The 27,620-nt window shown below is 40.1% G+C and overlaps 3 protein-coding genes across 6 annotated transcripts in view; all 3 read right to left on the bottom strand.

Moving 5' to 3' along the window:
• LOC110953120 (myosin-10-like) overlaps positions 1 to 7,786 on the bottom strand; it is an 88,694-nt gene extending 80,908 nt beyond the window's left edge. For 2 of the 4 annotated variants that reach the window (XM_051941028.1, XM_051941029.1), the window contains exons 1-2: positions 7,467 to 7,785; positions 4,823 to 5,200 (exon numbers count right to left, since the gene is read on the bottom strand). In XM_051941028.1, the coding sequence (XP_051796988.1) occupies positions 4,823 to 5,167 (345 nt within the window). In that variant the 5' untranslated portion in view covers positions 5,168 to 5,200; positions 7,467 to 7,785. Of the gene's footprint in view, positions 1 to 4,822; positions 5,201 to 7,466 lie in introns of all 4 variants that reach the window. The other 2 variants (XM_051941027.1, XM_051941030.1) reach the window with 2 other exon arrangements.
• A 2,839-nt stretch (positions 7,787 to 10,625) lies between these two features.
• Positions 10,626 to 17,557, bottom strand: ddx47 (DEAD (Asp-Glu-Ala-Asp) box polypeptide 47). Its single transcript, XM_022196970.2, has 12 exons — positions 17,393 to 17,557; positions 17,090 to 17,183; positions 16,767 to 16,955; positions 16,607 to 16,678; positions 15,658 to 15,776; positions 15,436 to 15,507; positions 15,105 to 15,221; positions 13,786 to 13,932; positions 12,833 to 12,970; positions 12,662 to 12,732; positions 12,057 to 12,186; positions 10,626 to 10,993 (listed from the first exon to the last, which is right to left on the bottom strand). Exons 1-12 carry the CDS (start codon positions 17,516 to 17,518, stop codon positions 10,823 to 10,825), a joined length of 1,446 nt encoding a protein of 481 aa, XP_022052662.1. The 5' UTR covers positions 17,519 to 17,557; the 3' UTR covers positions 10,626 to 10,822.
• A 739-nt stretch (positions 17,558 to 18,296) lies between these two features.
• Positions 18,297 to 24,838, bottom strand: LOC110953122 (WW domain-binding protein 11). Its single transcript, XM_022196971.2, has 12 exons — positions 24,649 to 24,838; positions 24,058 to 24,144; positions 23,899 to 23,930; positions 23,705 to 23,798; positions 23,345 to 23,541; positions 22,917 to 23,050; positions 21,799 to 21,965; positions 21,417 to 21,650; positions 21,060 to 21,185; positions 20,669 to 20,953; positions 20,075 to 20,260; positions 18,297 to 19,503 (listed from the first exon to the last, which is right to left on the bottom strand). Exons 2-12 carry the CDS (start codon positions 24,119 to 24,121, stop codon positions 18,815 to 18,817), a joined length of 2,208 nt encoding a protein of 735 aa, XP_022052663.2. The 5' UTR covers positions 24,122 to 24,144; positions 24,649 to 24,838; the 3' UTR covers positions 18,297 to 18,814.
• Between the last annotated feature and the right edge of the window lie 2,782 nt (positions 24,839 to 27,620).

Here is a 27,620-nt window from a genome sequence, read left to right on the forward strand (position 1 = left end):
ACATTTACTCCCACTGTTGCCAGCAAGCAGAGCGTACAACTAACTCGACGCCGCCTGCCAAACACCCCTGCCTGGCCCAGACCAGGAAAGAGAAGGTGATATTTCCACTGTGAAATCAGATCCAGGGGAGGGGATGCCGTGGCCTAGTAACAGCTGAGCAACACACGGGCAACAGCAGACACAACAGCCGACCCCATCTGCCACCTCTGATCAGTCAGGCGGCAGGCCTGCGTTGACGTACCGTTCTCCACTCCACAGGCCGGATGGGGCATTCTGGGTGCAGAGGGTGCCTCGCTGTCATTGATCTGTGTGGAGTACAGGAGACTTTGACCATTCCCCTGACAGCGCTCCGTTCCAGTGATTTCATAACGAAGCTAACAAATACCTCAGACTTGGCTTTTGAAATGTGGCTGAGATGGAGGGAATCAAAACACTCCAACAGCAGCAGAGCAACTGAGTGAATTTTGATTTCATTTTAGAGCTGGGTAACCGATTATATGGCTTTAAACCTACACTTCGGGCCATTAACCCTCGTGTCTTCCTGCGGGTCAAAACTGACCCGTTTTAAAGTTTGAAAATGTGGGGAAAAAAAATAGATTTTCAACATTTTTGGGAAATTTTTGAGCATTTCTTGGTTGAAAAAAGAAAAATGCTTCTTAAGAACATTCAAAAAAATCAACCAAAATCCAGCGAATTTTTTTGTGAATGTTCTTAAGGAAAATAATAGAAGTTTTACTGATATTTATGAAATCATTTTACATATTTTTAGTGTTTTTTGGGTGATTTTTACTCATTTTTTGAACATATTTACAAGAATTTTCTTGCAAATTCGGAGGATTTTTTTTAAATAAAACTTTCAAGGGAAACTTTGAAGGAATTATTGGAATTTTCTTCCTGAAGGTTTTGCAAATTTTCATAAATTTGGGGATTTTTTTGCTGAATTTTTGGATTTTTTCAGACGAGGAAACAATAGTTTTTGGTGCCCGTAAATGAGGACAACAGGAGGGTTAACAATGCAGTATGAATCAGTGGCAATACATGTTCAGCAAAGAGTACTTTTGTAAAAAGCATGGAAACATAAAAAGCCAACAGGTTACATTAAAGCCCAACATCCTGCAGGAGTTCATAACTGAGTCTGTTTGTCTTAATGCTGCTTTACCTGTTGCTCTGCTGCAGACTTAGCATTAGAAAAAACCCATTCTGAGTAAGGAAATTAGACAAGTTTGGCTGCACACATCTAACACAGAAAGCGGTTAACATGCATGCAAGACAAGAAAGAAAGAAAGTCCTCCATGTCAGGACAAGCGAGTCAGGAAAGAGGGAAGAATTAGAGGGAGTGTGGGAAAAGGAATAGAGCTGCTGAAGACAGGACAGACAGTGAGCAGCAGCAGAGCTGAAGTGGGCGGCAGGAGACAGACAGACGGACGGTCTTTTTGCCATGGAAGAATGCTGAGGCTTTCTGACAGCTGAGGCTTATCTAACAACACAAAGGCCCGCTTGTAGCCCCGCTAGTGTGGCGATGCCTGGTGTGGAAGCACTGCAGCTAGCCTGTGACTCACCAACTTACAGATAGAAAGCTGCTACAATAAATGAGTCGGCCCTAAAGGCTGCCTGACTTCACATGGATGGGAAAAGAGACGCACAATGAGGCAGCACAGGGTAGAAAAATCGCACACGGACCAGGGGTTTAACGACCAGTAAAAGGTGGGCGATTGCAATTAACAGAAAAGCTACGAGTACAGCAAAAGCATGATCAAACCTTTGCAAACATGACTAAACATATTGGATGTTGAAGTTTCAATAAGTAGGATTTTTTTGTTCCTATGGGTTTATCACAAATGATGCGAGTTCGGCAGGTGCTTAGTCTACTCCTCCAGATTAAAATGCATTTTCAACGGTTCCACAGTTCAATTCAGCTGTCTGAGTCTGTTGTTAAGTGGTTGTCAACCATTACGGCTTTGCTAGGGCCGATATTGATTCCAATCATAAGTAACCAAGGAGACTGATAACCAATGTTTGCGATTGCCGTAAATGTGCAGTAAAAATTCTAATCTTGGAGTCAAATTTAAGAGCAGCGCAACCTCCAGTCCAAGAATTCATTGATTTTTCTTTGGTAATTTATGCCTTACATGTGCTCAAACAAAGGAGAGCATTTCAATATTTATCTCTCAGTGCTGTTAGGGTATTACTCATGATGTGCAACTAATCAGATAGAGCCAGTGTAGTATGTTTTTAACCCTCCTGTCGTCCTCATTTACGGGCACCAAAAAATGTTGCTTCCTTGTCTGAAAAAAATCCAAAAATTCTGCAATAAAATTCCCCAAATTTCTGCAAAACCTTCAGGAAGAAAATTCCAATAATTCCTTCCGTTTAATTTTTTTTTTAATCACCCAAATTTGGCAAGAAAATTCTTGTAAATATTTTCAAAAAATTAGTAAACATCTTACAAAAAAATCTAAAAACATCCAAAGTGATTTCATATATATATCAGTAAATCTTTTCTTTAAGGACATTCACAAAAAAAAAACAATTGTCTAGTTAAAATCCAGCGAAATTTGTTGGATTTTGGTTGATTTTTTTGGCCTATGTTCTTAAGAAACATTTTTAACATTTCTTTTTTTCCACCAAAAAATGTTCCAAGATTTCCCAAAAATGTTGAAAATGTGGACATCAGAAGTTTCACTGGGAAAATATGTATTTTTTTCACATTTTCAAACTAAAACGGGTCAATTTTGACCCGCAGGACAACACGAAGGTTAAATTATATTTTCTTCAAGAAGTGACACTAAAAATAACAATAATAAAAGTCGTAAACATACTACAGTTGCAGAAGACAGTTGGAATATGGATGCCATGTAAAGCCAAGCCCATAAAGAGATTTTATAGGTTTACAGAAAGAATTGCAATGGACCAGCCTCAACTTTTGCCTTGAAGATCTACACGATCACGATATGATTCCGTTAAAGAAGTCTTCCTAATAAGCTCACTTAAGAGCACAGCCTGAGGGAGGCTTTATATTATGTCTGCAGCAGATGTAGCACAGCTCTGGGGGGTTACTCAAATAAACTGGAAAAGGTTTAGAACTTAGGGGGTTTCTTCTTCTGAGAGCGAGCTGAACGGGGAAAATTCTCTTCCTGATAGAAAACCAACACGGCCAGACACATGTTTTCAATTTCTCTCAGGCAAGGAGACAATTAACAAACTCCAAAGCCAACCCTTAACCAGAAAAAGAAAAAGCAGAAACCATGACACTGTGGTATTAGAGAGAAATCGAAGAGGAACATAGTAGGGAGCCGGTGGAATGGCAAATAAATATAAGCCATATGACAAATCACAAAGACGTTTGCCTCCATTTTAGCATTCACAAATTATAATCCTACCATCACATGCTTGAAATGTGCTGCATTAACAAACAGTGACTTCATCAGAGAGTATTTGGTGAGCTTCTGTCATGTCCAGTGAGAAGGATAAGCGCAACGACTCGCCCTGCAGTCTCCGAACCAGAGTCTCTCAGGTGATAACTAACCCATATTCTATTCCTGGAAAACATGTCACTAAATGGGTCGAGATCACAAAAAGAACATCGCAGAGCAGCTCCATCCGTAGTGAAATTAGATTATGGGGACAGAAGTGATGCAGCAGCAGATCACTACGAACTTTGGCCATGAGAAAGTCAGATGTGCAGAATAAATATTAGGAGATTAGACTAAAATCTTACTGTCCCTAATGACAAAGTAAAAGTTAACGAACCAATCCTGTCTCTTGCAGGACGAGGCTTCCTTGATCACTGTTCTCCTTCAGAATCAGTTCCTGGTTCAAACCGGTATGGCTGAATTACTCTAGTAGTTACTAACATTGGTAGCTAGAGTAGTTTTACAGAGATTGAGCTGAGTCATAGGTGAGCTGGTGTGCTAGAGCTGCAGAGAGTGGGAAGGAGTGAGTGGTGAGAGGCGGGGACTTCATAGATTTGCACATTCAAGACGTGTAAAGTTACATCTAAGCAATTTTATGCAATGAAAGAATTATATCCAGAGAAAAAAACTCTAAAAATCTACCTTGGATGAACAGAGATGAGTTTTTATGACTTTAATTAATGAAAAGAAGGGGACTTTAAACAATCAGTGGATTAAACAAGAAGACAAGCGACAGATTATTCAGTGTTAGTAGCAGTCCGAGTGTATGTGTCATCAGGAGTGTAAAGCAAAAAACAAAAGGTGACAAAATGACTCCCTGTTCGCTTCCATTTTGTGCCAAATGTATTTAGTCTTACACAGTAGGACTGACACAGATGAGGGAGAGGGGTCAGGCCATCTCTGTGATCAAACAACGCCCACCAGTAGGAGAACGGAACAAGACAAACAAACTGAAAGCAGCAGTGTTTATGGAAGAGGTCTGCCTTTTGCGGAGGTAAGAGAGAAGCCATGGGGGAGGTAACAATCTGTAACCCAGAGGCATTAAGGAGAGGAGATCTGGAACTGGTTAAATGACTCCAGAGATCTGTCAGTCATTCTGTGTGCATATATGTGTGTGTGCTTCTGCGGTCAGGAGTCATTTAGGATTCCAAAAAGTCCATTCAATTCGTCTTCCCCAAACAAAGCCTGACAAATATCAGATCTCACTTTCACAGAAAAGTGCAAAAGACAGATGGCTAAAAATTAAACGACATGCATGCAAGTGAAATACGAGCCGTGATTTTGTAATTAACCCGGGACACTGTTCAAACCAGGGGATCTCTGAGCTTAAAGGTTAATCATTCTCCACTGTGGAGAAGTGTAACTGTTCTGAAAGCAGGTTTGGAAGCTTCCATGTCTAGGTCACTCACATATATGAGTCCAGAGTAGTAGCGGTCCTTCAGGTTGTGCAGCACGGACGCCTCATTCAGGCAGGTGAGCTCCGCCATGTCCTCCACCTTGCTGAACTTGGGCGGGTTCATCTTCTGGATGTCATCCTTGTTGATGACCACCTTCTTCCCGTTCTCTGCCAGTTCCACCAACACCTCCTCGCCACGCTCCTCCCGGATGCTGGCCGCCTCAAAGCCATGGCGCTCAGAGGGGACCCACACCAGCTTCTTGGCCGTCCAGTCAGCCTGTGTGGCCGGGTTGTAAACCACAGCCCGGTCCACAAACAGGTACCGCTCTGGGTCCTCTTGCCCACTCCGATGAGACATCTTATCTAGGTTTTACCAGAGCAACGTGGCCACCTAGAACAGACAGTGTGTAATTAGTTAACGAGATAATAAACGAGGGCTACAAATCGTCAAGGCAAGGACGCACATCTAAGGTATTCTTTGTTAGACCTTCTGTGATCAATGGAGACTTAGTCAGAGATAATAGGTTTTGTCTTTATTTCACCATAATTACAGTATTTATATGGCATTTTAGCATTCAAGCCAAGGGGTGACCACTGCCACCACAGACTGAAATCTGACCTCCTCCACAATCAATAGTAAAGCCAATTTTTGGAATAATTGTTTTGCTGAAACTTTTCTCTACAGCTGTTGTTCTCATCCACTGCTCATCCAACCACATACAACCCAGCAGTTCTGACCAGAAAATGTTGATTTTGACCAACTTTGTAGCAGCTCAAAAAGTCCCTATTATCAGACAGTAATAAAATGCATTCGTTTCACACAAAGAATGTGTTTGTACACGTTTTTATGATGTCAGTTTAGCTGTGGATTTAGCTGAAGCTCTTGTATAAACTTTTCAAGATTGTAGGGATGAAACCTACTTTGAAGAGATCAGGAATCAAAGTGCTGAACAAAGAAGACTGACCCAGAATCTGCAGCCAAAAGAAAGAAACTAATGGCTGGATGGACACAGTGTGATGTCTCAACTAGTTGGGTGTCCTGAGACATGTTGGACACACTGACAGAAGTGTCTGTAGTTTAACCCTCATGTCGTCCTGCGGGTCAAAACTGATCCCTTTTAAAGTTTGAAAATGTGGAAAGTAAATATATTTTCATAGAGACACTTGTGACATTTTCAACATTTTTGGGAAATCTTTGAACGTTTTTTGGTGGGAAAAAAGAGATGTTAAAAATGTTTTGAACATTCACAAAAAAAATTGACCAAAATCCAGCGGATTTAGCTGGATTTTGGTTGATTTTTTATGAATGTTCTTAAAGAAAATATTAGAAGTTTTACTGATATATATGTAATCATTTTGGATATTTTAAGGATTTTTAAAAAAAGATTTTTATTCATTTTTTTTTATATTTACAAGAACTTTCTTGCCAAATTTGGGGGATGTTTTTTTAATAATATTTTCAAGGAAAACCTTTAAGGAATTATTGGAACTTTCTTCCTGAAGGTTTTGCAAATTTTCTGAAATTTGGGGATTTTTTTGCTGAATTTTTGGATATTTTTTAAGACAAGGAAATAAAAATTTTTGGTGCCTGTAAATGAGGACAACTGGAGGGTTAAATGGTAATTATTTTATGAGCAGATGCAGGTTTTAATCAGCTGAATTTCACATAATAAAGCAGAGATATACTGCATATGAATCCTCATGATCCTCAACATAGCCTCCAAAAGCAAGTAGTAAGAGTGAGTGATTGCAAAAATTATAATAGTTGGCCTACAGTTTTGATGAAAAAATAATTAACAGACATTTGTGCCACCCCACTGTGGATAATGGTTTCACCCATATAATGTCTGCCTGACTATACATCTTTAATAACTATATGACAAGTCACATTTTGAATAGCCGAAATAGAAAACATTACAGCATGCCACCAGCTCAGAGCCTGGGAATAAAATAAAACTTACAATGACATCTTTTTAAGCCAGTACACCTGATATTCTGCATGACTTTTCATTGAACTGGTCTGCATGACAATAATACGCATACTGCGCAGCTACAGCGCACATCAAACGGGACGGAGCGACGTCGAGATGATGGCACATTTATCAAGTCCCTGTCGTGTCTCTAGAGAAAATAACCCACTTTAACGCCTCATTTACATACTATGACTGTTTTAAAAACTTCCCACTGGAGTCCTGCTTATGAATACCGGGCTAATATCCATGGTAATAAAGCTGCGCAACTGGCAGAGCTAGCTAATGTAAAGTAGGTGCGCTATAATATGGTAAACACTAGCTAAAAAGTCCAGTTAGCATCCGGAGAGCGACATACAGGAGAACAAACAGCTTCAGACAGACAATATTTTACATGTTTTTTTCCACTAACTAAATAAAATTGTACTCAAAAAGCCAGCACAACACAGAAATATTACATTCATCGTTGTCAAATGAGTTTAAATGTTACGTTATTAACATTAAAATAGGTGCAAAACGTCAGCAGAGGCACGCGCTGCGGGGAATATGACATCAATATTTAAGTTGTGAACTCAGAGCCTGCGAAACGACTGTGGGCAAAGTTAAGTCCTCTATCCTCTACCCTGCATTCATCATTCATCTCCATCCCTATCTCTCTGTCTCTCTGTGCATTAGTAATAAGCTCACCTGGTGTCGTGAGCGAAGCAGCAGTCAGATCCCTGTTCAACCAAACACTCCGAGCTCCCCCTCGAGCGAACCCTGTATGCAACGAGCTGCCACACACAATTGAAATGCAGGCATGTATTTGGGCTTCGGTATGCACCACCACATCCACTGTGCTGCCTCTACACTGGGGCCCCTCCTAAAGCCAGCACACTGGACCGCTGCTGCTGCTGCTCCCGCCTACGACGCACGTAGAAGCGGATCGTGCAGATCAATGCGCACCATCACACCATCAGACGACCCACCTGAGGAGGTAAATCTGAGGGTGTTTGCGATGATGCTTGTAGAATGTTTTCTGCTTCACGAATAAGAACAATGACGATTTTTTTTATATCAGGACGCTGTGCTGTGTTGGACCCCTCTTTACATCTATCCCACAAATATCTAGGCATTGCACACTCCCACTAGATGCAGCCTACAGACAATTGGGCTCTCACTTTGCGGTCTTTCTCTCCCCCTCTCCATCATTGGCTGGAACAAACCAACCCCCCAGTTTGCTGCAAACCAATAAAAATAATTGTTCTTACAACTGTTGCACAAAACATCCAAAATAACTTGCATTATCACCTCTGTTGCATGAAGTCAAACTATTCAAAATGGTATCACCTCTCAAAAACTGCACTATTTCTGAGATGATAAATAGTTTCTTTTGGGCAATCAGGTAGTCTATAGTGAAACTACATCTCCGTCATTACCAAAAACTTGAGAACACTTGTCATTTCCAATCAGCCTAAATGCATTACTGTGGTTTATACACTGCCTGTCCATAAAAAAGTTGCCACCTGGACTGAACTAAGCAAACAGGTAAGAGCCTTCCATTGGATAATTACTGCAGTGATGAATATGTTTCAGTTGCAACGACTTGTTTAACCCTAGCTGATGCAGTGAGGAGCTTCTCATTTCTTGAACAACCATGTTGGAAGACATATCCTGTGGTCATGGAAAGGATGTTAATCTGTCTCAGAAGGATCAAATTGTTGGCCTGCATCAAGAATTCGGGATAAGAACCATCCAACGCATCAGTAAAACCTTAAGGATAGTGGTGAACCATCGTCTTTGAGGAACAAACTCTTAGATGATCATAGGAAATCAACAGCAGAACTCACGGATGTGTTTAATAGTGAAAGTAAGAGTATTTCCACATGTGCAAAATGAAGGGAACTCCAGGGATTGAGACTGAACAGCTGTGTAGCTCAAAGAAAAACACTGATCAGTGAAGCTAATCAGAAACAAAATGTTTCAATTTGCTAGGTAGCATAAAGATTGGACTCTGGAGCAATGGAAGGTCATGTGGTCTGATGAGTCCAGATTTATCTTGTTCCAAAGTGATGAGGGCATCAGGGTAAGAAGAGAGGCAGATGAAGCGACGCACTCAGCATGGCTAGTGCCTACAAGCCTGTGAGGGTTAGGGTTATGATCTGGGGTTGGTCAGGTTCAGCAACATTATGTTCCCAAAGAATGAGGTCAGCTAACTACCTGATGATACTGAATGACCAGGTCTTTACATCAGTGGAGTTTTTATTCCCTGATGGCATGGACATGTTCAAAGATGACGAAGTCATGATTCATGGGGCTCACATTGAGAATGAGTGGTTCAGGGAGCATGAGACGTCATTTTCACACATGGATTGTCCTCCACAAAGTCCAGACCTCAGCCCCACTGAGAATCTTTGGGATTTACTGGAGAGGACTTTGTGCAGCGGTCCAACTCTCCCATCATCAATATAAGATCTTGGTAGAAAATGAATGTAACTGGACACAAATAAGTGCTGTGACATTTTGACATTTACTGAAACGATGCCACAGCGACCATGTGCTGTTTTCAAAGCTAAAGGTGGTCTAAGGAAACATTAGAGTATGCGACCAGGTTTGGACCTATGGGCTGTTCCTATCTGCATCATCCCTCCGCACGCAAAAGAATTGCCAGAAGAACTGAAGAATACTGAGGGAGACTTGACACTGATGGAAAGGGATACAGGAAGACAGATGATCAACTTAAAAACAATTGAAACACAACTACAGGCGTAATCAGAAGGTATAGTACAAACGATAGTACCACTAACCAGAGTTAGTGATCTAAAATGAAACCAAGAAGAGTGCACCATTGGCACAGCAAAGCTCTGAAAAAAGAAAGGCAAGTGCTTCAGACTTTGCAAAGTGGTTCTCAATGGAAATCAAAGCTTCAGCGACAGCTCAGATCTTGAGGAAAACAATGTATAACAATAGCCTCTATGGATGAACTCCAACAAGAAAAAGCTGCTGGCTGTTTGGCACAACACTGCAAAAGTAAACTTGAACATGAAAAGAAACCTGAAAAATATTGGGAGCACATTCTTTGACCAGATGAGACCAAGATAAGTTTGTTGGGCTGAGATGGAGTCCATGTTTGGTGTGAACCTAGGCAGGACTATCACACTGGATGCATAGTCCCGGTACTGAAGCACAGAGGTGGGAGTGTAAACATATGGAGCTCATATTTATGGACGGCACCACAAACGTGCGTGAATATACCAAAATACTGTCTGACAAGATGCCTCCCAGTCTGCAGAAGCTTGGCAGGAGAGGAATATTCCAGCATGACAAAGATCCAAAGCATACTGCCAGAATCACACAAGAGTTTCCAAAGAAAAACAGTGAAAACTATGACTTGGACAAGAGTGTTGCTGGACTTAAATCCAATATAACACCTCTGAGGCCTTGTAAAGAGAAAGGTAGAGCAAAACAACCACTCTACGCAGCTACGAAAAAGTTTCTTTGAAGAATGTAAGAAGATTGAATTTGAGACTTGAATCTCATTCATTACTGAGAAGCTTATACTGCCTTTTGTTGCACTGAGTTCCTACGGAGGCCTGTATTTTTAATTTAGTAAGCCTAAACGGTTGTTTTAAGCAGACATCCTACTGTTCAATTTAGAAGAATACAATTATTAAGGGGATGCACTTTAGAATCAGTTTAAACTTAGATGGTATTGCTCCATTCTGTTGTATACTAAATTAAGCCATAACTTCAGTACCTCTGCTATCAACTGAAACATCGCCCCCTTGTGTCTGAAAGCAACAACAACAGCATTTTTAACTCCACATAACTCACACAATCATACATCACCCTGCCACAAACATAAGCTTTGGGTTTTACAGTTGTGTTTTATTACAAATGGGAAAAAAAAATCTCATACAGAAGCAGGGAAAGCATGTTTTCTGTAATTAAATAGTCATTTGCGTCCATACTAAAGAGTGGAAAGTGTGCTGCCATAATCCTGTTTCTACATCAAAAACAGGAAAAGGCATTGTATGCTGGAGTTATGTACAATCTATTAGAGTTCAGCGTCCTCCTCTCCAGGCTGCGCCGCCTCTCTTCTTCCCTCCTCCTCCTTTTCCTCCACCCGGTCCTCCTTTAACCTTCTTCCTCACTCCGCTTGCTTGTTCTGTGTCATCGTCATCTCCGTCTCCTCCTCTGGGCCTTTTCCTTTTCTCCCCTTGTTCCTTCATTTCCTAAGGAGGAAAATCATTATTTGTTAGTGTACAGTACATCTAGATATCGCGTCAGTCTTTCTTTAGAACAGTGCTTTACAACCTTTTAATCCAAACATTCATGTTAACTAAAAAAAAAAAACATGTAAAAGTAAATAATTTTACTTTGGATATTGGCTTTTTTGCCAATAACCGATGCGCCGATATTGTCCAACTCTCAATTTCCAATTCCAATATCAACCAATACCGAGATATGTGGTCTATTTAACTAATCTTGGGTATCATCAGATATTTTATGCCTAATTTTATTGTGATACTCCACTGGATGCATGTTTGATGACATAATCATTGCGTGCTAGTAAATGCAGGCGAAATCCAGGTATTATTTTATCGGTTTTCATGATAGCAAAAAAACAGTGATAACGATATTGACTGATATTACATATTTATATTGGGCCGATAATATCAGTGGGCCGATATCATCAGACATCCCTGCTTTCTTTTTCATTTTTCTTTTTACAATTAAACTCTCAGTTTAGTAAAGATGCAATCACTTATCTATTATTTTTAATATGCTACTGCAGCATTTTCCCTGCTATGCGCATACATATCTCAACAGTGAAATATAGGTATTTTCTCACAATTTATACTTTACTTTTAGATATTTTCATTACTCTGCCAAGGAGGCCAAGCATCAGTGAGTTATGTGACGATCAATGTTGGTTTGTTAGTCCGTCTGATTTTGTGCAACATTGCTCAAAAACAGACTAACGGATTTGGATGAAATTTTCAGTCAAGGTCAGAAATGATACCAGGACCAACTGATTAAATTTTTGCAGTGATGCGGCTTATAGTCTGGATCCACAGATTTGTTAAAGATTTCTGTATCATTGGGAGATAGTGTCACTGTAACCATGACAACAAGTGAACACTACGTCAGCTGTCTGCTGTCGATCACATGATTGCGATCCTACTAAAAATCGACCGTTGCGGACTTATCAGGACTTTTTCGTCCGAAATGCAAAAAAGTTTGTTTAGGGTTGCAAAACACAGAGAAAAGTGATCATACAGCAAAGTGACTTACCAGTCTGGCAAACCTTTGTGCTTCGCTCACTCTCTCCACCAGCATCATCACTTCTTCCTCTTGGGTCGGGAAGGCAGGAAGTTTCTTCCCAATTAAGGTTTCAATTCGCTGGAAAAGCTCCACATCATACCTGAGATGAATGAAAGTAAGTTGTAAGGATATGAATAACTATATTTATACAGAACCTTAAGAACAGCGTTCACAAGGTGCTTTGACGGTTAAAATATGCAACACACAGACAATCAAGCAAGATAAAGAGACAAGGCAGAGCAGTTACTTAAATAAATAGTAAAAATGATAAGTCAAATGAATAATTAGCCAGATTAGCATGCATATCAAACAAAGGAAGTAGGCAGTTTAAAAATTGAAGAAGATTGAAGGTTAAAAGTTAGTATCTAAAAATTTTTAAAAAATTGAGAATATCTTTAAAAAAAGAAAAAATTCTCTGTTATCTACTTGGAGCAAAAACACCACATGAGGAGAAAAAAAATCAAACAAGCACTTAAGGGAGTTTGACATTGAGAAAAAAAAATGAGACAAAAATGAAGTGAGGATGATCCAGTAAAAAGCTACGCGATTAGGGAAAATAAACAGGCCTTTCTTACTGGGTGACAAAAGTGATGGATTTCCCAGATCTCCCCGCTCTGGCTGTTCGGCCAACTCTGTGGATGTAGTCCTGTGAGGGAAGCCAGATCCAGAGATGAGTACAAATCACATCAGTGAGGCAAATGAAATCATCAAACACAGCAGCAACGTGAACGTCTGCACCTCAGTACCTTGGAATGAGTGGGGATGTCATAATTGATTACGCAGTCGACGTGAGGAATGTCCAGTCCTCTGGAGGCCACATCTGTTGCCAGCAGCACAGAGCGAGACTTGGACTTGAACTTGTTCAGAGCTCCAAGACGTTTGTTCTGAGCAACAGAGGGAAGAAGATCCCGACAGTAAATACAGAATTACACAGACAGCAGAAAGACCCCCTTAAAAATCTTTCAGCAGTGAAGGAAATGCTGCCTCAAAAGCTTGATATACACTACTGTTTAAATGTGTTGGGTCACTTAGAAATGTCGTCGATGGCTTATTTTTTTTGCTCATGTTGTTTTCCAGGGTTGGCCCGAATCTCGGATTTGGTTTTTATTTTCCCTACAATCAATTAATTGGTTCAACAGAACTGTAGGGACAATCAATAATTTCTTTGGTTGACTACATCCTTCAAGAAAAGATCTTATTCTGACCATATATTCTGACAGAAATTGGGAAACAGATTACAAACTGCTTGAAATTGAGACTTATCTGCATATGGTAAACTAAAAACTGCGATGGTGACTTACAATCACTGCCTAATGTCTCTAATTTAATTTTAATTACATAAATGTACATGAAAATTACAAACGATTTTTTAAATCTTAGCCTGCGCCACAGAATGCTGTTAATAACGCTGCAATAACAGAAAGTCTTTTGAATGAAAACCAGCAGAGATGACTAAGCATCATCAACACTTTTATCTGTTTTATCAAAAACATGTGAACAAGGAAAAACACAGTATGTAAATATGTGTTTGTGCAACAGAGAACCATTGCAGATCATTTTAGAACATGATATTAAACGCTGCTGACTAACACTAAGAGCTCAGAGGACAGATGTTTACACGACAGACGGTGAGTGTGTGTGAAAGAATTCTGTGAAAACGGAGTGTGTCTTCAACATGTTTGATACTCCAAAGCTCTACCTGACTCATCTGTCCATGGAGAGGGATGGCGGTGATGCCGAGATTCCTCAACAACAGCGCCACCCGCTGGGCGTTGTTACACGTGCTGCAGAAAATGATAAAGGAGTTCCCGGCCAGCTCGTTCAGGATGGACACCAGGTAACAGTCCTGTAGAAAAGAGACAAACACAAGCACAAAACTGGGACTGAAATTTCCGAATACTTCAACAGGTAGTGCTTAAAAACGTTTTCTGAGCTGTGAACTAAATGACATGTTTCTACTGTGATAAAAGGTATCAACACTGCTTTAACGCCATTATAGTCATGGAAAAAATGATCAGACCGCCCATGTTTTGTTATTCATTTTGTTCATTTTAATGCCTGGTACAACTAAAGGTATATTTGTTTGGACAAATATAATAACAACAAAAACAGCTCATGAGAGTTTAATTTAAGAGCTGATATCGAGACATTTTCTGTGGTTTTCTTGATAATAACCAAAATCACTTCAGTTCTTCCATCAATAGCTATGGCATTGTACTGACAAAAACAGCTGTTAGGAATCCATGTTTGCTTTTCTGTCAGTTTTAGTCACATGATCCACACAGGAGTTAGTACTTGATTGCATAACCATTGTTTTGATGACAAAGGTGTACTAATATTCTTTCATGACTGTAGATATGATCAATATTTAGTGCAGAGCAGCAGTTAAGTGACAGCAGGCTAACATGTCATCTTAAAAGGCATTTCAGTCACTGTGTTATAAATGTTCCATTGCAGAAACAGCAGAAACAAAAGAATATGTAAATATGTATCCAGTGTTATTGGGTATTTGGTTGCAATATAATACAGTATATGTGATCATAGAGAGCAGGAGAGAAACAAAACTGTTTGTGCTGCTCTATTGCACAAAAGGCAACATAAAAAACACAGTTACCCAAAACTGCACTCATTTTCAAACATATGCTGAATGTGACACATCAGTCATAAGTGCTCCAGCTTCTGGGGGTCGTGTTTGCAGCCAATGACTGGAAATGATACTTCACAGCCGTCCACCACACGATATTCAAATTCTGTCTTACTCTCCATTTTTCTCTGGCCTGTTGAAGTCACCGAGCAACTCCTGCCTCAAACGCATCCACATCCTGCTCTTCCTCAGCTTCTTAGACTTTTAATGGCATTTTCAAAGTTATGCAGCAGGTGGAAATATGCTCAGGGCTGGAGGTAAAGTTACACTTCAATAATAATTGGCATTATAAGGCGGTGTAGTACGCACACACAGAGGAAAGACAGCCTGCAGCTCAGATATTCCACCGCTTTAAGTGTCTGTGTGTCTCCTACCTTGTACTTGGACGGTATGAAGACGTAGTACTGCTGCAGTTTGTCTACTGTGGAGTATTTGGTAGATACTGCACACTTCACAGGATCTTTCAGAGCTGCTCTCTGTAGTTTCTGGACCTGGAAACAAAAAAAACCAAAATGTCAGTGCAACTCAACGACAGATCAGCTGCAACGCTGTAGTCCAACTCTCAAACTTAAATAAAATGACTTTTAAGTTTTCCTATTAGCCTGAGGCAGTACAGCAAAACAAAGAAGGACTACAAACACCAGGACCAGCATGCTCTATCAGCTAGGATTGACTGAAAGCATTCTCTGATGAGTGTTTGTTTACCTTTTTGGTCATGGTGGCGGAGAACAAGAAGGTTCGTCTGTCTCTGGGAATCACCTTTAAGATTTTATCCACCTGGTAAAACAAAGAAAATCTTCTCAGAGAGAAACAGAACATGCAAGTAATAAGCTTGTCTGTTTTAGTTAGCAGTGTCTGTTGCAGTGACTGATGGTAAGATGAAGACTTAACACCAGTTTGATTTCCTGACAGTCTCTGGCTACAAACCTCAGTCTCAAAGTCCATGTTGAGGATTCTGTCGGCTTCGTCCATCACCAGGAACTTCAGAGCTCGTAGGGAGAAGCCCTTCGTGTTCTCCAGGTGATCAATCAACCGACCAGGTGTGGCTGGAAACACATTTGATTAATTATATTATATTAATGCTTAATATGACCAATTAAGTGAGAGAAGCTACCAGTCAGAGACAGAAAAGTCCCCCAGAATACAATAAAACCAATTCAATCCAGCGCCTAACAAGCAATGAGCGGGGGTAAAACACCCAAACAAGGCAGGAGAAAAGATAAGAAAAATATGACATGGAGACAAATTCTGAGCGAGAGGAAAACGGAGGCAGAGAAGCAAGGCCACAAGAGATGCTAACGCTGTACAAAGCTTTGTCTGACATTACCAAGGAAACAAGAGAAGAAAAACAACCTCATGTTATTCAAATATGAGCTCAATGCAAACTTCAGACAGGAATTTAACATTTTTAGGGATGAATAATAAACTCAAGGCAAACAGTGATGAACTACAGGAGCAGAGGAAAGTATCAATGAGGCTCAAACATGCATATGGAAGTCAACAAAGCCCTGCTAACAAAAAAGCAATAATTTTTCCATTACGTGTTGATCAGATTAACACTGATGCACAACATGGGTGACCCAAATGCAATGGAAAATGCGTATCTCCTGACCTACACTGTGCATGAAAAGGTTAAAAAGGCTCTTATGGTACATATAAATGTACTACTGGACACCACTTGTAGACCAAAAAATAAACAAATAAAGAATGAAAATATACTAACTAAATACATCATTTACAAAGAATACAATTATCACAACATGGGGTCACCACAAGAGAAACACATGATGCATTCAGTGATTGTTAATGTCCCACTGATTATGACTCCCGTTTTGTTAAAAAAAATACAAAATTGAAGATTCAACAACTGCCTTACCAATGACAACGTGTGGTTTCTTCGCCAACACCAGAGACTGGGACATCATATCGATTCCACCGACTACTACAGCTGCAACCAAAGGGAGACGAGTTATTAGTAGAGAGTCCCTGGAAGTCTGCATCACTGCAAAACAGCTAACTTTTTAATTGATACGTACCACATTTCACACCGATGCTAGAGCCCAGGGCCTCAAACTGCTCTGAGATCTGAAACGCTAACTCCCTGGTGGGGGTGAGGACCAGGGTATGAAGCCTCTGGGGCGAGGCCAGCAGTGACTGGAGGATAGGCAGAGCAAAAGCACCAGTCTTCCCAGAACCAGTCTCTGCCAGGCCAATGACATCCTTTCCTGCAGTTCAAGGAGAAAGAACAAACAAAGACACTGACAAGCTGGTTTGTAGTACGAAATGCACAGAAATCAACATTGCTCACAAAGCAACTGCACTGAGGTCAGCTGAAACATGTAGTTAAAGGTAATCTCACCTTGCAGAGCGACCGGTATCGCTTCTACCTGGATCTTTGTTGGACTCTTCCATCCCAGCTGATCACAAGCCTCACAGAGGACCTCAGTGACACCCTGTTGGAGGGAGTCACAACATCAGGAGAACGGCGCATAATGTTGTGCTACCAAACTGACAACGTAAAACATCCTTTAGATGTTGACAGAGTAGTAGAATGTTGTTTACATAAGATACTAGCTTAGTTTAGCGAACTCTAGCAGCTCTGTTGCTTCGTGTTCATTTCGCTAAAACAGTTTCTCTACTTCGCTGTGTGAGATAAACCTACCAGCTCCTTGAAGGTCTTCACTGCCTCATCGTTTTCAGCGCCATTAATGTGACTGTTATCATCACCACTACTCGAACCTTCGAGTGTTTCATCTGTGTTTGGCTTCACGCTTCCCTCGTCCGCCATGCTTTTCTCCCCAACGTGTCGTCAGAACCGCACTGCGCAGATGCGGAAACGGGGACAAAGTAACGCTGCAATGGATACTGGGAGTTGTAGTTATTTTAATGATATAGACGTTACTCAATAGTTAGAAGGACATGCCTACTGCCAAGCTAAAATTAATGAAAAAGTAGATTTGAAGACGAACATAGCGGATACTTCTCTCTGGATATTTGCCACCCTCTCCAAAAAATATGAAAGAACATGTACTGTTTAAGTTACTTGCCTACTTCTAACATAAATAAAAAATAATAACAGTGCAAGTATTGGTGCAAAATTAATACTTTGTCAATATTTCTATTCATGAAAGAATGTATGCAATGTCACTATCATGTGCAATACTGTTATTTTTTTATAATTAGTACTTATTTATATTTTGGTTTATCTTTATTTCCGTACTACATTTCCTAAATGTTTGCACTTACTTTGCTGCTGTAACACTGCAAATTTCCCCACAATGAGATTAATAAAGGTTTATCTTACCTTATAAAGACATTTTCAGCATAAAGTGATGCAGGAAAAGCACAAACTGGTGCACAAGAATTCATCATTGTGCATGAAAATTAAGTGTTTGACTCAATTTCCTGCAGGAGGCGCTCAGACCTCATGACCCCCAGACGTTAAAAACAAATCTAAACCCATGATGTAACAACCCTTAAAATGCTGTTTTCCAGACAGAAACAATGCATTTGTGTATACTGTTAATGTAGCCTATTACACGTCACACAGAAACAGGAGGAACAAACCTTTTTGAAGTATTTATTCAGCCGCAGGTCAAACATTTTCAGACATGTATTTCGTCATCGGTTGACAAACCTTCTACAACTTTGTTTTGATGTTTAGATCACCAATAAAATAAACAAAAAAGTCAATCATACAAAATTGCTAGAAGAAAAACACAACTGAAGGGTAAAAAGCACAATATACTAGATGACAATGAGCAGTTCTGTGCAGAGCATAGTGTTCTTTTAATCGCAAGTTCCCTCAAGGAAGTAACAACCAATCTAAATGTTTCAGTTTAACATATATAATCAAATTCACATTCTCTTTGACAGAACAAACAGTAGTCCAGATGAAATGTAGATGAGCCTGCTGAGACCAGTGCTAAAGATGGATCTGCTTTTTGTCAACTTGCTAAAAAGAAACTGATCTAGCTGAGTGCCTTGAAGACGGCGAGCTCTACAACTCTGCACAGAAAACACACAAACAACTACACTCCTGTTGTTCAGAGTGCCCCACCAAACAGTTCTGCCCTCCTGAGTCTCAGAGGAGTCCCTCCATTTCCCTCATAAAGGCTTCATACACCTGGTCTTTAGTCTTCATGTTGGGCTGAGACACTGCACCCATCTGGGCCGGGTTGACCAGGCCCATCGAGGCAGCTGCTGCCTGCTGTTTCTGCCACTGGCCTCCACCCACACCTTCATCTCCCCTCCTTCCTCCAGCACCGCCCACTGCTTTCTCCATGGGCCCGGGTGCTGCCCCTGGCATTGCTCCAGCCTTGTCCCTTCGCACCCTCAGTGTTGTGGGCACAAAGCGGGTGACCTCCGCCTTTGGGTTGATAATCTGAGGTTTGGCGGAGATGGTGGCCCCGCCGGAGCCGGCACCTGCTGCCAGGCCGCCTCCAGCGGCTGCGACAGAAGTGATGTTGGCGCGTTTTTCGATGGTGGCTGCGTGGTGGTGGCCGGGGGGGTTGCTGCCGGGATTTGCACCAGAGGAGGCAGCAGCTGTCCCAGGAGGAGGGGGCATCTGCATGACACCAGGCCGCATGGGCATGGCCGGGGGTGGCAGGTTGGTCTGTGGACCGTCCTGGCTGGATCCCGAGCCTTTTTGCCGCTGGACAATGCTGGGGGGAGCACTGAGTACGTTGGAGTTGAGAGGCGGGGGGAAGAGAGTGAGTGGTGGGGCAAGGGGCCGTGGGGGGCCTCCTGCTCTGGGGGGAGGAGGTGGGATACCTGGAAGATAAGATAAGATGAGATGAGACTTATTGATCCCACAGCGGGGAAAGTTTATCGTGACAGCAGCTCAAAAAGAGAAAGTATAAAGGCAGTACACGAATAAATTAAAAAACAGCGCAAAAACTGCACAGAACATTATAAACAGATGATTTTTTATTATTTTCTGTAAAAGACTATATACAAGAGGATGAAGTATCAATTATTGCACATAAGTACGTGGAATGCGAGTGTAAATTGGAGGAAAAACATACAATCTGAAATCTACTCAACATTCGTCCACACCACTACACATTATGTACACAAGGTACGTTTATATATACTTAATGATATATAAATATTTATTTTCACTCCCTTAGTTTGATTTCAGTTGCAACTGAGCACTAAAGACATTTAAAATAAACATTCAGTTTCCAGGAATGTGGTTTGACAAAAGCACTCTGTCATCTTCCCAGCACATGTTCATGTGTCCACCATAACATGCAGTGAAAATTACTGCATATGAACACATACAGGGACACACATGAAACACAGATGTGTGCCTTCACATTGTTCATGTACATGTGTCTACCTGGTGGTGCTGGGGGAGGTAATCGGGGAGGTGGTCCTCGTGGCGGTGGGCCTGGTGGAAGGCCAGGTGGGGGGCCTGGTGGAGGACCGGGAGGTCGACCTGGTGGGGGGCCAGGAGGCAGGAGACGAGGCATTGGACCCCTCATTCCTCCAGGCATACCAGGAGGTCTCAAGAATGGAGGAGCACCTAAAGACCATGGAACATATCATCTTAATGATGCGTATTTACATGAGTACAACCAACTAATCCTATGAAGACTACGCTTTTTGGACTTTTCTCGTCCCATCAGGGTGTAAAATAGCTGCGAATTTCGTTGGATTTTGGTTGATTTTTTGTGAATGTTCTTAAGAAACATTTTCAGCATTTGTTTTTTTCCCACCAAAAAATGTTCAAAGATTTCCCAAAAATGTTGAAAATGTGGACATCAGAAGTTTAACTGTGAAAATATATTTTTTTCTCTCCACATTTTCAAACTTCAAAATGGTTCAATTTTGACCCGCAGGACGACACGATCGTTAAACAGGTACAAGCAATCATTGGATCCCAGTTTGGAGATGAAGCATCGCATTCGCGCTGATAAATGTTGTAACCAACCTGGTGGGGGGCCAGGAGGCGGGCCAGAGGGTGGACCAGGAGGCCTCATTGGAGGAGCTGGGGGCGGACCCAGCGGTGGCGGGCCGGTCATCGGTGGACCTTGCATGTGTGGCGGACCTTGTTGTCCAACAGCCCCAGCAGGAGGAGGAGGAAGACGCTGATTGGCCATAATGTGGGGCTGGCTGTCCCCTGGCGGTCCCCTGTCCTCGATGTCAGAGCTGTCCGATTCATCTGTGTATTCCTCCTCTACTTCTTCTTCTTCCTCCTCTTCAGGAATTGACTGACCTGAATGAAAAAAATATTAATAGTGCTGTTACACACTGTTATCATTAACAGAACAGAAAATAAGGTGCACTCGCTTTAGTGTGGTGACACTGCTACAGTACAATACCTGCCATCCTCAACATCATGGCCTGCAGAGGGGTGATGGCCTTGGTCTTCTTCACCAACCTCTTTTTCTTCCTCTTTCCTTCACGAGGTCCCTCTGAGGGTATATCTGCAAAACGTACACTGCGACCTAAAGTAGAAAGAAGATGACAAATTACAATTCTGGTGCTTTATTATCAGAAATATTCAACCCTCTTTATTTTATTATACAATTCTTTTAATTTCTACAGATCAAAGTCCACCTGAATACAACAATTAAAACCATATAACTAAAAACATAAGCCAATAGCGCATAAAATTATGGGAATTTCAAGTTGAGAAGTTGTGCTAAAATATGCTTGAGCATTTCTGAAACACTCACTAGCATGTCTGTCGTTTCTGTCTCTGTCCTCCTCTCTTTCTCTGTCATCATCCTGTCTGTCCACACGCATCCTCTGGTCATCTCCCCCTTCATCTCTCTCCTCTTCACTGTCCTCCTCAGAGTCGCTGTCGTCGTCGTCCACATCATCCCGATCTCTGTCGCTGTCACTGCCGCTTTCCCGATCTCTTCCCAAATCCATGGCAGACTCTTTGTCTAAACCAGGAATGGAGGGCTCTGTTGAAGCAAAAAAAAACAACAACACAAGAATAAGAGCAACAGTCAGACACATACTTACATAAATACGAAAGAGGGCTGACGCCTTAATTCTCAAAAGAATATCAGCATTCAGAAATTGTCATTAAAGAAACAGTCAGCACAGCACCTGCATCCGTGCCATAAGGTCTTCGAGAAGGGATTCCATACAGTGCCAGGACCTGTGGAGGTGGAGGACCAGGTGGAGGTCCAGGGGGCTTCTTCCCTGGAGGTAGACGTGGAACACCTGGCACTGTTGCCAACACTGGCCCAGAGGATGCTGACAGAGGTCCTTTACTAAGGGATACAAAAACAAAATGACCTCAGTGGAACAGTAGCATTCTGGAGCAGAGCTGTCAAACATGCTGCCAACGGCCAAAAGCAGCCCTCATGAGGGTCCAATTCAGCCAGCAGGATGAGCTTGTAAAGTGTAAAAATTACAGAGAAGATACTAACTGCAGATTGTAAGTTTGTAAAATTAGAAATTAGAAATAATTCCTCGACCATGACAAGTTTTGATCATAAAACAAAATACCAGATTGTTCTTTTGTCATTTTGTGTCTCACTTTTGTAATACTTTGTTTTGTTTTTGCTGTTTTTCGTCTTTTTCTGTCTGACTTTTTTCATTTGTCTCATGTTTTGTGCTTCATTTTTGTCCAGCTAGTGTTTTTTGTCTCATTTTCTTGATTTTCTTCATTTTGTGTTTTGATCTATCCATTGTTTTGGGTATCATTTTAGTCATTTTGTTTCCCGCTTTTGTCATTTTCTTCTTGTTTTTTTGTCATTTTGTTTCTTGCTTTTGCCGCTATGTGTCTCATTTTTGTAATATTTTGTCTTGTTTAAAGTAAAATACTGTAGCATTCAGTTCCAAAAACCTGTGACTAAACGTTTTGTTCCTTTGTAGACACTCTGATCTGGAAGTTGTAATGTGTAAATTATAAACTGAGGCATAACGTTGATGAAATTTAATTTGTTTTTCCTAACAAATTTCAGTTTGTTCATATGTTTTGTAAAAAGGTGGTTCCTTAAATGTGAACATTTTCAGAATGTACTTTTATGCACTAAAACAAAGGAAAATTTAAGAGTTGTGGTTATTTATAGATTATTATGCTGTGATTTTACAGGTCTGGCCCACTTGAAATCAAACTGGGCTGAATATGGCCCTGAACTAAGATGAGCCTCTGCTATAGAGCATCATATACAAAGTTAACCTGCAGAAACATTTAATGTTTGTTGGATGATGCCTACCCAAAAGTGGAGTTTTTCTTTAGAATAGAGGGAGGTTGAGCCCCTGGTAACGGGATATCCTGGATGTGGATGTTGGACGGGGCGTGAGGCATATCTGGTAAAGGGATACTGTCGACCTCCACTGACTCTGCATTCTGAAAAGAGGACATAGCACACCTAAGAGAGAGAGACACTACAAAGGCTGAAAAGCATAACATTTCTGAAGCTCAAAATACTGTACAGACTTCCATTGAAACAAAAGACAATTTGGTGCTTCAGAGTAACTCTTTTTCAGACTTTCATTATAATATTTCAGTCTTAGTGGATCAAGATTAAAAGAAACATTTGTATTAAAAACAAACTGACCTCTACAAGATGCATACAGGCAAACAAATTTTTAGGAAATTAAAAAAAAAAAAAAAGGAAATGGAATCTAAAAACAAACACACCTTGACTGAATCAAAATAAAGAGCGAGCTGCCCTCGTTTGGTCTCATAGTCCAATTCCAGTTTCCGTAGCTCCTTGTAGGTGTCCGGATTCTCTCTCTCATACAGACGGACAATGCGTTCAAATGTCTCGCGTAACTTCTTCCTCTTGTCCCTCAACACCTTCTCATTCAGTAAGGGCTGCTGCACTGGGTTGAACTCTGTTAAGTAAGTCAATAAAAAATATTATTTCTCTTGAAAATGCAGCAAATTACTGGAAAATTCTAAACACTACGGACTTTTATTTTAAGTAAATGAGTAGTTCTGAAAATAATATGCATTTTGAAACATAGTGTCTTCAGCACATAAACTCGGCCCCCTCACCCATCTCATCCAGCTTCTCCATGTCTCTGATGATCTGTCTGGGGTCCTTCATCTTTAGCACCGCTGCTCTCACCATCATTCTCTGTTTCTTGTTCTAGACGATGTATACCCAAATGTACAATAATGTTAGAAAAAATTAAAAATATGTTGCAATGCCAACAAAAGAGCAAATTAAAAGTCAATCTCATTCCTACCTTTTTCAACTCCCTTTTCCTGGCCTCTTTTCCTGTGAAGTGGAAAAAGAACAAGAATGCAATTGTTATAGATCAACACACTGGTAGATTGATCATTCCTCTGTCGTTATACAGCCTCAGTGGTAGAGAAATAAACTCTTTGATGGGGTCTGTACTTACTGGCCTGGTCGGTGGGGTTCATAAACTTCCCACTCTTGGTGGAGGAGGTTGAACGTCGCCCCATTGTTGCAGTGAGTCTCCTTCACCCTGTCAAAATATTGTAATCCCAGCAATGACAGGGGTGACACAAATCAAATTAGTCATCTAATTCTGAGCACATCAGATAACTTCCTGGATAACTAAGTCATTGGTACATCCAGTTAATGTGTTGGTCGCGTTATTGGTTAAGCTGTGGCAAAAAAAAAGAGGCTAAGCTGAGGCAAATTGGAGATATAAAACTATGGCAACGAGCGGAGTGAATGAGGAGCGTCCAAGTTAGGGATTTCTAGCTAACACGGTAACAAAGTTGCATGATTCTAAAGCAAATAAAGTCAAACTAACATCTCTATCTGATACATATAGAGCAGTCAAACTCTGCGGATGCTTTCAGCAGCTAGCAAACATTACAAGCCGCTAAATTCGACCCTCTAAGTAACATCATGCAGGTCGTGAAGCATTTCTTTGGCAAGTTAGCTGCTAACGTTAGCCTGCACTTGTAGATAGGCCCGCGTTAGCACCAACAGCAGCTCAGAAAGGCAAAGTCCACTTTACCTTTTATTTGAGAAAACCTCGCAGAGCACAGCGCCCTGCAGACGCACCTCTGGGTGCCAAAAAGCAAAGCAAAGGGTATCGTTTAGGTCCTGTAATGGACAATCCAAAGCCTTCAGGACTGAATGCACATCGACTCCGTTAGCTGTTCGCCATGTTTACTGCCGCGAGTAGGAGCGGAAAGGCGAATTTGACGTCATCAAAACATGTAACCAGTGATCCGCCTGAAACGATTCACTAAATAAGAATAAGAATAAGAATAAGAATAAGAATAATTTTTTAGCGCTTTTCAAAACATTCAAACACACTTTACATAGTTACATATAAAATCAGCAAACATCAAAAAAGAGGAACATCATAAAACACATCATAGGGAAGAGAATGTTTGATTTTTTTTCTTTTTTGTATTTCATATATGTATATATACATACACTTCATTATGTCTCTATACTATCAATCAATCAATCAGTCAATCAAAAAATTATTTGTGGAGCACTTTACAACAACACAATAAAAGACCAAAGTGCTTTCCAGACAGAAAAATAAACAAGACAACATATATTATGATGGTGCAGTGGTTTGCCTGGCTGTTTAGTTAGTTACATAGGCTCATAGGCCGACTATAAGCTATCACAAACGACCAGCAAGTGGCAGCATTCAAGTTAAAAACAAAGAAAGAGAAGGCAATGAAAAAATGCAATAAAAGAAATAAAAACGCAAAATTAAATTTAACCAAGAAAGTAAGAGTAATTAACACAAACAGAAGAAAACATATATAAATAAATGGATAGGAAAATAAGTCTAAAAAAGACAGAGGAAAATTTTTTTTTAAATACAAATGGAAATTTGTAAAAATAAAATAAAAACCAAAATAATTAATCACACCATTTGATAAACATGCATAAAAAACACGAAACATGAAAATAAATGAGTGAAAGGAGAACAGATAAAGATCAAACCAGAAAATTGTAAAACTAAAAACGAAAATAATAATAAAAAACAAGATTTAAAAAAATCCATAAAGAAGACAACAAACAAATTTCTTTTAAAAATGGAAAATAAGATAAAAAATTTTTTTGGATACTTTGTAAAAAAAAAAAAAAATGGGAAAAATACCCAGGAAGAAGATAATATAAAAAATCTATAAATCCATAGAGGCTTACAAAAATTTCAGTTCCAAAGAGAAGTATTTACTGAGAAGTTGGAAGCAAGGAGCTCACATTAAAAAGTTGTTTTAAAATATTTAATATTTTATAATGATTAAAAAGGTCATTGTTATGTTGTCAGTTCTGAGTAATTTCTCCTTTAATTGCTTTATACAATGTTGTTTTTGTTAAATAAATGTCATAGAGAATTTCTTTTGTACGTTTTTTTTTACCATTCATTTAACCAGAAACAGTGTGACTAAGATTAAAAGTCTTTTATAAAAGTCTGCTAACTATCCATGTTTACATAATTCTATATCTGACACGTTCCAGATTGCTGTGTGCTTCACGTGTTAATAACTGAGGCAGATTAAAATAATTACAATCATATGTGATCTACAAGCCTCCTTTAGTAATTAAATAATGAAATTATAGTAAAGCCTGAACTTCAATCTAAAGAGGTTTGCATCATTATAGAAACAACTGTGAGGGAAATTCAGAGCTCAAACACAAGATTATGGGTTAAAAATTAACACTTACAGTTAGATAGTTAAAGCAAATCCCTTTAGACTAAGGTGGAGTCATCATTATCTCAATATGAGGAGAAAAGAAGAAAATAAATGAGGCTTAAAGAAAGATGGATTGTCCAAATCAACAGTCGTGTTCATTCTGGGGAAATAAAGGAAAATGTAAAACAGTAAATATCCAGAAACGAGTTCTGTGAACTGATGGAACAAAAATCCTTGTCCATCTACACAATAGAGGGAGGAAAGTGTGAAGAAAAACAGGTTTAAATGTCAGTGAAACTGACATTTATCTGTGATTTCACTGCTGACACACATACAGAAGTCTTCTGGGATTAACAGTTTTTCATACAGCAGGACAAAGATCCAAAACACATGACCAAAACCAAAGAGCCTCCCTGCCAATTTATGAGTCTGTGAAGAATTTGTCCTAAATATTAAATAAACATCCAGATACTTTTGAAGTGCATGAAGATGTAGCTGCTGGTTGAAACCACGCCCTGGCAGAAGTGAAGAACTGCATCACCACACCTTGTCTGCAGTTTACCGCTGTAAAAGTACTACACTACAATAGTACTAAAGCATAATAATGCACAACTGTAGTAACATTACACTTTAAAGTTTGAGTGCAGCAGTTTAATTCATTACAGCTGCATAAGTATTCATAATGAATATAATTTAAATATCAGAAGTAAAAGTGTGACTGAACCCCAAAGAGTTACAGAGTCTGTGTCTAGAGCCTCTGTTTAAAGAGATGGTTCATATTTCTGGTTGGCAAATAATCTAAACAACCTCAAATAGATGTAAAACTGCAATAAAGAGACAAAATGACCACAAAAAGATACAAAACAAACACAAAAAGGCACCTGCAGGTACAAAGCCACCACAAAGAGGCAAAATGACCACACAGAGACAAAAAATGAACACAGATATACAAAATAGAAACATCAACAAATGCTCAAAAAGATCACAAAGAGTAAAAAGAAGACAAAATGGCACAATCACACATGCAAACAGGAACAAAACTGATCACACAGACAGAAACAATCACAAAGAAGCATGAAATGACGACAAAGAGAGACAAAATGACCACAGAAGAAATAGTTGACATTAATCTGCAGTCAACCATTTGCGCATTCACATTCATGAAAGTGTTTTATATAAAAACAAAGTCCTCAAAAATCTTGTCAACTATTATTAACTAACGTTAGCTTTTGCAACGAATCCATGCATTATTATGGTAGCTTAAACAGCTAACAATAACACAACCTGTCAGTGCAAGTAACAAATGCTAGTTTCGGCAGCT

The sequence above is a fragment of the Acanthochromis polyacanthus genome, chromosome 21 (assembly GCF_021347895.1).
Source record: "Acanthochromis polyacanthus isolate Apoly-LR-REF ecotype Palm Island chromosome 21, KAUST_Apoly_ChrSc, whole genome shotgun sequence".
Lineage (NCBI taxonomy): Eukaryota > Metazoa > Chordata > Actinopteri > Pomacentridae > Acanthochromis > Acanthochromis polyacanthus.